Genomic DNA, 15,115 nt, shown 5'->3' on the forward strand with positions numbered 1-15,115 from the left:
GGCGACAGAAGCTAGGTCTTGAACTTTTGATTATAAAACTGTCAGAATAAATAATTCAAGGCCAATGAATTCCTAGCTTTTGCAAACTCGAAAATGGAATTACATTCTGAAAAAGAGCCATAGATTATTTTGGCGGTTTTTCACATTTTGCTTTTCAGACTTCTTACTGCCTTTTACTTTTTAGACCACTTCATGCTGGATTAACATGTGATTCCCAGAGAGAATCTTTTGTTTTGGTAACTAGTATTTTGTGGGTTTTTTCTTCTGACTTAATAGGAATTTTTAGTTAGAATCCTTTCTGTTAAATTCAACTAGGATTAGACTACACTTTTTTTTTAATAGAAAGTTTCAAGCATACATAAAAGTAGAGAGGATGGTGTAATGAGTCCCTGAAGTACCCATGGCTCAGCCTCAGTAATCATTAACTCATTATCTTATCCATCCACACCCCTGCTTCCCCATCAACAAACTCTAGGCATATCATTTCCCTTGTAAATATTTTAGTATATATCTCTAGTATGAAGACTTCTAAAAAGAAGCATTGCCACAAAGCCATTATCATATTTAAATAATTCCATAATGTCATGAGAGTTCATCACTGCTCATATTTCATGTTTTCTTAATTTTTCTTTTTTTTGTAGTTTGCTGGTTGATTTGGAATCTGAATAACATCCACACACAGCAACCTGACGTTGTTGATACCTCAAGCCTCTTCTAATCTATAAATTCCCCCTCTGTCTATTTTCCCCTTGCAGTTAAGTTGAAGAAACCAGATGGTTGGTCCTGCAGAGTCTCCCACAGTCTCAGTTTTGCTGATCACATCCCTATGGCTTCCCCTTACTCTGTTCTCCTGTCCGCCACACCCCTTGTGGCTCAGGAGAGGCTTGTTCAGATTTAGGTTCCATAATTTGGCATAAGTACATCATAGGTTGGATTGTACTTCCATTGGGAGGCATATAATGTCTGGCTGTCTCTTTCTGTGATGTTAATAACCATTGGTAATTATTATCTAGGTCTGTTAATTCATTAGAGCTTGCAAAATGGTGATATTTCTAACTTGACTATTTTTCTTCATTTATTAGCCAGAACCTTCCCCCTAAAGGAACTGCCTTATATTAGCTTTTAATTACCCTGTAGTTTGTGGTTTGTATGGGTAAGGCAGGATAAATGCTTCATTCTTTTCCTTAATTTTCAAAATAATGCATGGTTCTCCCTTTGCTAAGCACACGCTCTACCACTGAGCTATACCCTCCCCGCATAGCTTATTTTTTAATTGATTGGAATTCCCTCTGCGTGGTCATGCCATAAACTGAATACACAATTAGGTTCATTTTTCATTTTGCTCTCAATTTTTGGAGACTGTTTTAAATTTTAATTTTGTTTTATAATTATGTAAAATAGATACATGGTTTCAAAGTCAGCTCTCCAAAGAAATGCACATTCAAAGAAGTCTGGCTTCTGGTCCTTCCATTCTAGTCTATTCCTTCCCTTCCCCATTAGGAATCAATCTTTAATCTTATCCTTTTTTTTCTTTTTTTTTTTTTAAACATACATATTTAAATACAGGCATAAACTCCACCATTCCTAGATAAATAAAAACAAGCTATGCCAGTGCTTCACAAGCTTGAGTATCAGAGTTACCTAGAGGACTTATTAAAACATGGATTACTGGATTGCACCCCCAGAGTTTCTGATTTAGTAGGTCTGGGGTGGGGCCCGAATCTTTGCTTTATAACAAGTTCCCAGTCCAGAGACCGCGTTCTGAGAACCAGTGCTACACACCCCATCCCACATCCTCTCTCTGATAAAACAGAGAGGTTCTTTATTTGCTTTTCATGCTTGTAGTAGTACTCCATTATGTGGATATACCATAGTCTATTCAACCAGCTTTCTGCTTATGGACATTTGGGCTGTTTCCCAAATTGTATATTCCTATACATATATTTAAATACATATATTTAATTCCTATACATATATTTAATTTCCCTATATTGTATATATTCTTATACATATATTTAATATAGTATATATTCCTATATATTTAATAATTTAAATATTAAAATTTTAATGTATATTTAATGTATTTAATGTATAAATATTTAATGTATAAGGTATACATTTCTATATATTGTATAGATTTATAAATTGTAACAATTATTATGACAAAGAATAGCATCACTCTTGTTGAATCTTTGTCATTATACCTCTGGAATAAATTTCTGGAAATAGGATTGCAGGGATAAAAGGTGAACTCAGATGTAATTTTGCTAGATACAGCCACATTCTCCTCCACAGGGTCTATTTTATTTTCTCACAATTACGAGAGTGTCTGTTTTCCCAAGGCCTTGCCAACCTAGTTATGCTGCCAAATTTTTCAACATAGTTTTTTTTTTTAACCCTAAATTAATTGCCAAATTCTAAAAATTAGACTATAAAAATATCTTGATTTCTGGCTTCTCCAGAAAAGATCCAGTGGCCCTGGGCCTACGGTTTCCCATAACACTTACGTCCCCAAGACATAAGTACCTAGACTGCCTGAGCCTCCACCTGGGCCCATTCGCACATTGTGTTCACCTCTTAAGCTCCTGAAGGCACCAGAGTGTCCAGCCGTGGTTCCATGGATAAGAAAGGCAAAGTGCTTTGCCCGAGGTCTTCTAGGAAGTTACCATTAGACTGGAGCTTCTCTCTCGCTTTCCTGTAACCTCTCAGTTTCTGCTTCTTTCCTGCCTCCCGCTCCACTCAACCTGGGATTGAACAATTATCAGGATGGTTTTCCCAAATTTAGGGACCTTCAGGATCACATGAAATACCAAACTTAAACACAATGGCCTCATTGAAAATATATCTAAATTACATCATATACCTGACCTGCACACACCTACCCTGATAAAGCCTCAAGGCCTCTGCAGAACTTAAATTTCTGTGCATTTTGGGACATCGTGGCTCCACTCCTATCTTAAATTAGAGGAGCTTGATTTAAATCAGCTGCATAGTCTTAATATAGAATCAAATGCATATTTGATCTTAGATTTATAAGCTCTGTGGACAATTCAAACAATGGCTTTACACAAAAAATCAGTAACTCCTAGTTAATCCCTAAATGCCTATTACTTATGATATTCATACCCAAACCCTTTTCAGAAGTATTTAGGGAAAAAGAAGACAACGATAAAAAAAATTATATAAAACAGACATTTTCTTCTGGTTATTCCACTCTTTCAAATTGTAATTAGAGATGATGACAAAATGAGACACTTAACTGTGAAAGAGCCAAAATGCGAGTCAGTGCTGGGCTGACCAACTGAACACATGGGGCTCTCAAATGTTTCTTGAATGAATAACCAGAGCAAAGAAATCTGTATGATTTTAGGGTTTCTTCTGCTATAAGGTCAATTTCTCCCCACCCCACCTCTCTCCCTTCCTCCCTCCCCTCTAACAGACACACACACACACACACACACACACACACACACACACACACACACACTCTCTCTCTCTCTCTCTCTCTCTCTTTCTCTGATTCCTGAGTAGTTTTCACAGGACACTATGAGAAAGGCTTACTCTGTAAATAGCATATGGGTAAGGTGACATTGACTTGAATGCACTCCAGGGATACCAATATCTGATACCAGTACTTCCTAGAGGATAATTTCCATTAGTGGGTGGTGTGTGTGTGTGTGTGTGTGTGTGTGTGTGCGTGCACGCGTGAACACCTGGGCTCTGAAGAAAGGCTCCATTGGGAGGGGGGCCGTGCATCAGCAGAGAGGAGGAGGTTAAGGGAAGGCTAGTCTGTAAAGACAAACTTGGTCTCCCTTCTGAACGTTACCCAGGGTCACCCTGGCTGACAGTCAAGATGGGGATGGAAATGAGGGTGGTGTGAAGGCAGGAAACCAAGGAAACCCATTCCAGGTATTTCCAGAATCCTAAGAGCAGACACACGCTCAGCTGGGAGAGAGCCTGGCTGGCCCCGTAGGGAACTTTATTTCTATTCCTCACGAAAATAGTTTCTGCGGTTCCTTGTTCTTTTATGGGCGGCAGGTAAGAAGTACTGTATTCTCCCCTTGTCAGGAAGGATCTCTGTAGCCTAACCACACCACAAAAGCAAGGTCAAAGACGAATCTCTGCATAAGCCTCAGTGACGCAGATAAAAGCAGAAGTCGACTGCCAGCTTTACCTCCTTCATTAACGGCCGCTCAATTAAAGCAATTTTCCATTCCTCCCCGGAGGTGAGCAGCTGGTTGTGTTTCAGAAAATGTAACATCTTCTAAATTTCAGGGTGCTGAGTGAAAAGCTGGTCGAGCCAGAGCCACATCCCTCCAGCGATTCCCGGCTCACATGTGAGAGTGTGCAGTGCTGCAATCAGTCTTCTAATGAAACTTGGCAATATTATGAGAAATAAGATTTGGGAGTTGGCAACAGGGCACATAAACAAACTTTTATGTGAATAATTAAACCAGAGCTAAGCATATGCTGGACCGTCTTTAATCAACTGGTGATTACAGTTACCGGTAACAGCCCAAATGTTTCCGAAAGCTTCTATGTGGTTTACGTGCTGTGGTTATTGTAACACAGTTTCTTTGATATACTCAGCATATCTTTTTACCCATTTCTCCCTCTTTCATTTTCCTTCTCTTTTCCAAATTCCTACCCTTCAGCAGAATTCACCAGGACACAGGCCACTTGTGAAAAGAATTGTGTGTGTAAGCGCATATGCACAAACATTTTGCATGTTAACGCCCACCCACAGAGTCAGGCGTGTTTTATATACAAGTCCATCGACTGCCTTTAAGGAGCCACACATGAGTAGAACCCAGAGTGTTGTGTTTGGATTCAAACCCATTGGATCATCAGAAATGACCCCGTGGGGCAACCCCGAAGCCCGGCCAGGCTGGGAGGACATCTCCAAGTTCATGTTCGACTCTGGGACTCTAAATGAGGTGCTAACTCTCAGTTGACCCCAAAACACCATCATGAACTTTACTTCAACCTTTGTACATCTGAAACCACAACTGCAAAAAATCACATCAAGCTCTGCTACAAAAACAATTTCAGCTAGAGGTTTTCCAAACAAAAGCTGTTGAATTTTTAAGGGACATGTTAAGATACGATTCTATATACAGTAGGTAGCATGTCAAGGAAATAATGTTGTAAAGGATTCCCTTGTACGTTTCGGAATTTTTTTTCCCTTGCTAGTGGGAGAGGGAAGAAAAACCTCAGAGTGAGAGCGATTAGTGGCAAATTTCATCCAAGATGGAACACAGCAGTCATTTTAACTTTAAAATGAAAACAATGTGTGCTCTGTCTCTGTCTTGGTTGGCCCAGGGAGATGAACCCTGCTTACCTTGGACACAAAGCATTCTGCTATGGCCACAGGATCATTTTCACAGTTTTCCAAGTCTTGCAGAAGTTCACTAAAAAAAAAAAAAAGAGCCAGAAAGCATCAGAGTATAGTCTGAGGGTTGGGGACATGTTATATAACTTAGAAGTTTAAACATTTATATGACATTTACAGTGAATCCATATTTAATTAAATAACTGATCATCTACTGTCATTATATCCAAGGCTTAGATCAGGGAATTGCCCAAGTTCATGGTGAAGCAGGGACATAAACACCGGTCTGACCTGCAACTCTCCCGCCGAGATAAGCCCCACCTAACATCTAAGTCTTCTAGATGTTTGTCATTGTCCGCACACATGCTCACACACACTTACTCATTCATCAAATAGCTTTCTAGGCACTAGACACTGTCCAAAGCACCAAGAACAAACACATCAGTGAGCCAAATGAGGTATGATTCCTAGACTCTTGGGGCTTGAAATCCATTGGAAGAGTCAGACATTCAATGAAAAAAATCACACTGACAAATATAAAATTATAAATGGAGATAGTGTTCTAAAGGAAAGATATGCCAGGGGAGGAAATCTCTTTCTGTGGATGAAAATCTATTATTTTTAATGGTTCATCAGTTTAAGTAACTAACTGCACAATATTTCATTGTGTGGATGTAGCATAATTCATTTACCTAATCTCCATGGTTGGATAAAATTCTATAAATGGGATTGCTGGGTCCTAGGGCATCTCAGTCTAAATGTGAATGCATTTCCAAACTGCCCTGCATATAAGTCGGGTTAATATGTACTTGAACATGTTAAGTGTTTATTTTAATTAGCTGTGTATTACCTATTTAATAAAAAGTGAAACAGTTCTATAGGAATTATGATAAAAATACAAAGTTTCTTGCTTTCTGTTTCCTAGTCTTGACTGCCACTCCCCAGAAACACTCTCAGTCTTCATCCACGTTTCCAAACATGCTGATAATGCATTTTCATTATTTTTCAGTTCTAGATATTTACTTCTTAATTTCCCCAAGCTTCCTTTCCTCCCATCTTCTCAACAAGCTCTGTTATGAGATTTAATTAGATTAAAGACTATGTAAATATTATTCTCAGCTGAGCCTCGGAGTATACCATTGCTTCATTCCCTTTCTTGTACAACCAACCATATTTTCCCTGGAGTTAAAATGCCCTCTTTTTTTTTTTTTTTTTTTTTTTGCTTTGTTTTCAAAGTACACACCACCAATTTACCTTCAAGCTTTGTGCCAGAAGCATACATAACCCTCTTTTTCTCACCGTGTTCCAACATCAGATCATCTATTGGCCACACTCTTTCTTGGTGACCTTCGTCCTAGAGCTCAGTATTTCCACTCCCACCTGAAAGGTGCTCTCCAGGCCAGCTGGGTCCTCTCAACACCATCCTGACATGCCCTTTCCCTAGCTCTTGTGTTGGATGCTTTGTTTCTTGGGTACCATTAAGGTATATCCCCTCCTTTGGGAGATCCTACCCCCCAGCAGCTTTCTGAGTAGGGGTAATAGGTGGTAAATTTTCTGAGACTCTTCCTGTTTCAAAATGTTCTCCCCTTCACCCTTGGCTGATGTTGTCAGTGGATATAGAATTCTTGGTTGGAAGTTATTTTCTCTGAGTATTCAGGGAGCTCTCTGCTGCCTTATGAATCCTAATGCTACTACTGAGAAGTCCAGTATCATTCTGATCCATAATCCAGGCTCCACGAGACCTGTTTTACTGCTCTGGAAGCTTTTAGAGTTTTCTCTTTGTTCACATAGTTCTAAAATTCTTGGATGGTTGGCTCAGAGGTGGGTCTTTTTTCATGCATGGAGCTCATTTCAATATTTGGCAAATGTTCCTGAGCATCAATTCTCAGAATGACCCCTAGATTCTTGAGATCCCTTCAGGAAGTCCATGAGGTCACTATGTTCATAGAAATGCTTTGACACTATTAGATTTTTTCCTTTTATTCTCTCGTGAGAGTACAGTGGCCTTTCCAGAGGCTCCGTGACCTGTGATATCACAGATGGAAAGCAGAAGCAGACATGAGAATCCAGCTGTCTTCCAGGAAGTCAAACAGTAAAGAGATTTGTAAAAACATAGAATAATTCCAACACATACAAAAATGTTATCCAGAAGAGTAGTAAATTTATTTTTCTAGAAATTTCTGGGTTTATTACTGTTATTGTTGAACATTGACATCTGAACAGTTTCTCAGCTTTAATTCCTATCACGGTAAACAAAACACCATAAACCATAAAAATGCTTTGGGGGCACTTGGTAATTTTTAAGCTTGTACAGATCCTGGGACCAAAAAGCAACGGAACCTCCGTTCTTGAATTAGGGCTTTGACGTTCCTCCCCTCCACTGGATTAGACACTCTACCCTTATTCTTCCTCTCCTATTTTCCTTATTCTTGTTTATAGTTCTGTTTTCTGAGAGACTTCACCTTTATTTCCCACCCTTTCTATTGAATTTTTTCATTTCTATCTTATTTTTTAAGTATGGTATTTTTTTTTTAACATGGCCTTTGGATGCTTCTTATGTTTCTGTTCTTATTTTATGGGTGAGACGATGATGACGATGATAATTATTTTGGACTTATCTTTCCTGTTTTTTGCTTTCTGCTGAACTACCTTTTCTCTGCTTGATATTTTTGGCTTATGTCATTCACATTAGAGGTTCTCCCCAAATGTCTGGGAATCTGCATTTGTCCTGTCCTCTTTGAAGCTTAGACATCACAATGCAAACCACAGACTCTGCACAGAAGTGGAGTTTTTCAGAGGGTGTTCCTCACTCGAGGCCATGGTTCTCAAACTTTTTGGTGTCACAACCTGTTTACCTCTTAAAAATTCTTTATGTGGATTACATCGACTCCTATTAGAAATTAAGACTGAATAATTTTTTAAAAGATCTGTTGATTTAATTATACATTTAATACCTGTATATTATAACTTTTTGTCAAAAATAATTAGATTTTATAAAACAAAACAAAATTTAGTGACAAGAGTAGCACTGTTTTACATTTTTGCAAACTTCTACTGTCTACCTTAATAGCACACAGGTGGATGCTCATTTCTGCTTGGCATTCAGCAGATATGCCATTGGAAAAGGGAGGAGTATTTTAATAGTCTTTTAGATAAGTGTGGATCTCTTTCTGACAATACCCTGAAACTCAACAAGTGGTAGTTTCTTAGAGGTTTGTTGGAGTCTGAAACCATACTACACTACATCCTATTTCATTAAACTCGGTGGATCTATCTTGCACTTTGAAAAGAACTTTCCCCAATGCATGATTGCAGGACAGCCTCCATTCATTTCAGATATTCTTTCCTAATCTTCTTATGAAAACATACCCTTTGTAAGGTTATTTTTAGTTTGGAAAGTATACTTCTGACGTTCGTGTCAATGTCTAGAAAGATGAGTGTGATTAAAAGGTCAGTTGAAATCTGATCACTGGGATCTAAACACTAGATGACGTAAAGGAAAAGGTCTCAGAAAAAGAACAGCTAGAGCAGCAACATTTCTGGGACAACTCAGTGTTTTCCATGAGTGGAGGATGGAGTGCTCTGGGTGCAGGTTTTGTATCCAAGTCTTTCAATATAAATCCTCTTTCTGAGCAGAGAAGAATTTTGAGCAGAATCCATCATGTTACTTATCAAGACTTGATAGAAACACTTCTTGATAATATTTAACTCCCTGTGTTCTCAATGTTATGCTCATCAGGCTTCCCTTTGAGCTTTGATTTCCTCTCCAGAGTGGACCTGCCTGCTGGTAGGAGGAAGTGTCTCAGGGGACCCACCCAGGTTCTAGCACAGCTCACTGTAAACTGGCATTCATTGCTCAGGAGCCACAGAGCTGGGAGGGAGCTCAGATACCTTCCCATTCCCAACCCCTAATTTTATGGTGAGGAAAACATGGCTCACAAAAGGGAGATGGCTTAGCTAAGGCCACACAGCTAATATTTAATGGCCATAGCTGGGGGTAGTAGCAGGGCTTTTGAATCCGAGCCCCACACTCTGTTATAAACACACCTATTGAAAGACTGGTCTTCTGATCAGCACAAGAAAGCTGAGAGCTGGACTCGGCATCATGGTTTCTTCAACCTGAGACTGCCTCCTGGGGAGGTCTTGTGTGACACCTGGCCAGCTTTCCGGTACAAACTTTCTCTCCAATAGGATAAACACACTAAAAGTGGAAAGAGTGAGGAGGAAGTAGCTGGATTTCTTTCGAGCTCATATCCTGATACAGCTGGCTGATTGGCCCACCACCTTGTTTGCTCTCCACTCAACACAGTGATGACTGAAAGCCTCCTGCTCCAGGCACTGTCATAGGTGCTGAGGTGACGGCGTAAAGAACATGGATGGAGGCTCTGTCCTATGGGGCTTATGTTCTGATCAGGGGTGATAAGTGATAATAATGGACGAAATAAATAACACAATATCACACAAAAGACAATAAAAGTCGGCAAGGATGTGAGGAATTGGAACTCTGTACACGGTGGGAATGCAAAATGGTGCAGCCGCCATGGAAAGCAGTATGGATGTTCTTCAAAAAAATAAAAAATAGAGCTACAATATGATCCAGCAATCCAACCTTGGGGTATTTATCCAAAAAAATTGAAAGCAGGATCTTGAAGAGATATTAGTGCTCTCATGTTCACTGCAGAAGTACTCACAATAGCCAAAATGTGGATACAACCTAAATGCCTACAAATGGATAAAGGTGACTAATTAAAGAAAATGTGATTACACACACACACACACACACACACACACACACAGAAATATTATTTAGCCTTAAAAAAAAATTCTGTGACAACATGGATGAACCTTGAGGACATCATGCTAAGTGAAATAAACCAGTCACAGAAGGACAAATACTGCATGATCCTACTCATACAAGAAATCTAAAACAGTCAAACTCATAGAATCAGATAGTAAAATGGTGGTTACCAGGGGCTGGGAAGTAGGAGCTTTTAACTAACAGGCATAAAGTTTCAGCTAAATAAGATGAGTAAGTTCTGATCTGCTGGACAACACTGGATCTAAGTTAACAGTAATGCACTGAACACTTAAAAATTTAAGAGGATAGATCTCATGTTGAGTGTTCTTGTTCTAATAAAACAAACTAAATGAAATTTCATTCTTTTACCAATAGAAACTCACACACCATAGTACAATATTGCTTAATAAGAATGTTTATGTGAAAAACAAGAAATGATTAAACCAAATAAACCCAACAGAATGTGATATTGTACTGTGTGTTAGGAAGGAAATGAAGAGGACAATGTGATGGAGTGTGACTGAGGCTGGGTGGGGAGGAAGAGTATTGAAAGTCACGGAACATTTCCTGAGGAGGTGCTGTTTGTGTCTGGGGAGGGTTGGAGGAGAAAGCCATTTAAGAAATTGGTAGTGAGTCTAGGACAGAATGACCGTGGTCTGTTCTTGTGTGAGGTATAGAAAGGACCAGACTTTCGTGAACAACAGGGAGTGTGGAAGATACGGAAGATGACTAACGATAAAATAAGACACCACGTACTATGGGAACACAGATGCGGCCATGGAATGTGGGATGTCAGTCACTGAAGGTACTCCATAAAGACCAGAAACACACTGTCGTTCCAGGTTTACAGCCTAACAGGGGTGGGGACTAGGTTTCTCATTGCATCAGTGTAACTAATGAACAACTTTACAAGTACATTAGCAGGAAAGAGTGACTCATAGGCTGTGTTTTGTACTCAAAGCTAAAATTAGAGTCACTCTACCTTCAGGTTTTGGGTATTTTCCCTTTTCCCTGAGCAATTGTTCCAAATATTTCCTCCTTTTTGAGTAGGATTATGAAAAAGAAAATATTTCTTACTTGAGTTCAAGTCCCTTGTTTGGATGGGCAATCAGAGGAAACACTGTTCTTTTTTAGAGAGCATAGTTGATGTAAGATTTTCTCTGACCACTGATGTAAACTTGCAGTCAGGAAGTATAATATGACCTTGAAGATTCTACTTCCTTACACTGAACAAGATTCAGGAATGGGGACTCTCCTCTTTCAGTCTGCAACAGACTCTAAGTACCACTTCCTTTTCCTACCCACCTAACTAGGTCAGCTGGCATTTTAACTTGTTGCACCCACAGAGCAACAAGTGCATAAGGGAAGAGAAAATGGAGTGAGGTTATACTACCAAGTGCTCCCTTAATTTCACTGCCATGTTAGCACTGACTTGGAAAAGTTACCTTAAAAAAAAGTCTGTGGGTCAAAATATTCCTGTCACTGGTGAAGCCACTATGGAAAATAGTACAGAGATTTCTTAAAAAACTAAAAATAGAGTTACCATATGATCCAGCAATCTCACTCCTGGGCATATATCCCAAGAAAACTCTAATTCAGAAAGACACATGCACCCCAATGTTCACAGCAGCACTATTTACAATAGCCTAGACATGGAAACAAGCCATATGTCCATCAACAGATGATTAGATACGAAGATGTGGTGTATACACACACACACACAGACACACGCACACACACACAAAGAATGGAATACTACTCAGCCATAAAGAAGAATGAAATAATGCCATTTGCAGCAACAAAGGTGGACCTAGAGATCATCATACTAAGTGAAGGAAAGAAAAATACCATATGATATCACTTACACATGGAATCTTAAAAAAAAGATACAAATGGACTTATTTACAAAACAGAGACTCACAGTCACAGAAAACAAACTTCTCCTTACCAAATGGGAAAGGTGGGGGAGGGATAAATTAGGGTAAATTAGCAGATACAAACTACTATATATAAAAGAAACAAGATCCTACCATATAGCACAGGAAACTACATTCAATAACTTGTAATAACCTATAATGGAAAAGAATCTCAAAAAGAATATATATATATGAATGACTGAATCACTGTGCTACACACCAGAAATTAATACAACATTGTAAGTCAACTATGCTTCAGTTAAAAAAACCCTCTACCATTTGCAGAGGTGGAAGACATCTTGGTGATATGAAAATGCACTAAGAAAAAGATAACTGCCTCCCTCTTTTGTTGCCTTATTGTTACATGTATCTGATGATTTGTTTTCTTAATTACATTTCAGGGAAGAAAAAAAGCATGGCCTAAATAATTTTTTGGCCTTAAGACATCAGTTACTTGCTCTGTGAAGCTTTCAGACCAAATTAACTGCACGCTCTTTAGAGTTCTCGAAGCATTTTGTTCATTCCTTGACCATATGGCTTGCTGCCTCTGCTGCACAATGATGTCATTCATCTTTATGCTGTTAGACTCAGCCCAGTGTTTTACATGCAGCACTGACAGCATAGGTGTACTGAATAAAGAGAAAGAGTTGCAGGAAAAAGGAAAATTTACTCTCATCTTTTGAGCAAGGAAGAGAGCTTAGATGATTTCAACTTGCTAAAAAATAATTTAAAAACAGAAATTCAATATGGAGAAACAGTCTCTATTTCCTCACTCTCCAGCCTTTCACTTTGTGAAATTACAGTTTAGATTAACTCTATTCTGAAAGAGGGATGCTGTGTAAAAATAACTGACATTTTTTCTTTAGTTGGCAATAAAAAACGGCTTTGGGATTTTAGGGGCAAGTTAAAATGGGGAAAGTCGTTTCTCCTGACTGACCCAGTTTCCTGACCATTTGGGAATTTCTTCCAGACACCAGACCAGAGTCTTAAATTTCTAGTCTACCATAGGGATTATAGGAGAAAGATTTAGCTACAAAAAAGAAAACAAAAATGAAATCTCAGTTGTATTCCAAAACATTTTGTGTTGGAAGACTTTGTGAAATAACAGTTTAAGTCTAGTAATACGCCAACACTGAACAAAGACAGTACAAGGAAAGAAGTTATACACTACTGTCATTTATGAACATGCAGGGAAAATCCTTAAAAAAAAATGCAAACAAATCAAAGTCCACAGTGCATAAACATAAAACGTCACGTCCAGGCAGAGTTTATTCTATAATGTATATATGATTCAAATCAGAAGGCCTATTAAAATAATTTACTACATTATGATAAATGGAGAAAAGTCAGGTGCCAATTTTCTTAAAGGATGATTAAGCATTCAATGAAATCCAATATTCATTCACACTACGATCTTAGCAAAATAGAAACAAGTGTCTAAGTCTTAGAACAAACATCATGCTTAATGGTGAAATATTGAAAGCATTCCTGCTAATGTCAGATAGAAGACAAGAACCCAAACATCTAATCAACACTGAATGTGAAGACTTACCCAGAGCAGTAAGACAAGAAAAAAACATAGGGGGTAGAAGAAATGTAAAGGAAGACAAAAAATTCTTGTTTTCAGATAGCACAGAAAATCCTAAAAGTACCTATAAACCATTATAAGAACTAATGGTACAGTTTAAAAGTTAGTTAAATGTAGTATTAACATATAAAATGCAAAAGCATTCCTATATGACAATAATGGCTGATTTAAAAATAGAAAACGGCACAGTTTAAAAGTTAGTTAAATGTAGTAAACCCAAAAGCATTCCTATATGACAATAATGGCTGATTCAAAAATGGAAAAAAATAATCTAGTCAAAATAACATCAAAAAGAACAAGTTTTTAAAAGTTACATATAGGAATGTGATGGTGAAATTATAAAACATTATTACAGGACTTTTAAAAAAAGGCTTGATTGATGAGATATATTTATGCATGGATGACTCAATGATGTCAATTCTGCCAAAAGTAATCTATAAATTAAGTGTAATTCCAATTAAAGTCCCAACAGAGTTCTTCATGGGACTGGAGGAACTAATGCAGAAAATGAATCACTTAGAGCAAAGAGTCAAGAAATGCTAAGATAATGTTGAAGAAGAGCAATGTGGGTTTAACATTTAAGACAATATGGTATAGAGTAAAGGATGGACAAAGAGAACAGAGATACAAAACACAGAGCCCAGAAACAGGCCAGTGTACATGGCTAAACTTCACATGGGAGAAATGTGGAACTATAAATCAGCATGGAAAGGATGTACTTTGCAACCAGTGCTGATGGGACCGTCGGCTAGCCAAATGAAAATAAGAATTTGGATTTCCTACCACATACCATACTTCCATCAGTTTTAGTTAGATTACATGAAAAGCAAAATGTTGACTTTTAGGGGAAAAAAAATAAGAGTATATTTATGAACTGAGAGTAGGAGATAATTTTTTAAACAAAATCTACATACCATAAAAATTACATTTACTTAGTGTAGTCAAACTTATGAAGTTTACAACTTCTTTTCAAAGAAACCATAATTAAAGTTAAAAGACAAGTCTCATACTAGGAGACGATTGCAACTCACATAACCCACAAAGATCTCCAGGCAGAATTCACCAAGAACTCCTCCTATACAACACTAAGAAAAAGAAACACCCTGACAGAGAAATGGGCAATGGATATGAACCAGAAATTCACAGAAGAAATCAAAAAGGGCCAAAAAACAAGAGAAAAGGGCTCACTCGTACTGCAATCAGTAAAATGCCAGGTAATGTAGCCCCCAGTGGAATATAATGTTGTAGTTAAAATAAACGAAGTAGAGCTATAAATCTCAAAAGCAACGTTGACTGAAAAAAAATTTGTAAAAGGTTGACACAATTTATGCTATGTTTGAGATAAGTTAAAACATGCCACGTAATTTAAATAAATACTTACATATATAGTCATGGCAAAAAAAATCCCACTTGGGAATGAAATACTAAGTCTGGGGTAGCAGGTACAGGTGCAGTAAGTATTTTGAGCCAGATTACACTGA

The 15,115-nt window shown here is 38.1% G+C and overlaps 1 protein-coding gene across 5 annotated transcripts in view; it reads right to left on the reverse strand.

Annotated features, from left to right (window-relative positions):
* The window catches only part of PLEKHG1 (pleckstrin homology and RhoGEF domain containing G1), a 213,731-nt gene that overhangs the window by 36,111 nt on the left and 162,505 nt on the right, over positions 1 to 15,115 (reverse strand). For all 5 annotated transcript variants that reach the window (XM_074368160.1, XM_074368161.1, XM_045524752.2 and 2 more), the window contains one exon: positions 5,342 to 5,411. In XM_074368160.1, the coding sequence (XP_074224261.1) occupies positions 5,342 to 5,411 (70 nt within the window). The remainder of the gene's footprint in view (positions 1 to 5,341; positions 5,412 to 15,115) is intronic.

Source organism: Camelus bactrianus, chromosome 8, assembly GCF_048773025.1.
Source record: "Camelus bactrianus isolate YW-2024 breed Bactrian camel chromosome 8, ASM4877302v1, whole genome shotgun sequence".
Taxonomy (NCBI): Eukaryota; Metazoa; Chordata; class Mammalia; order Artiodactyla; family Camelidae; genus Camelus; species Camelus bactrianus.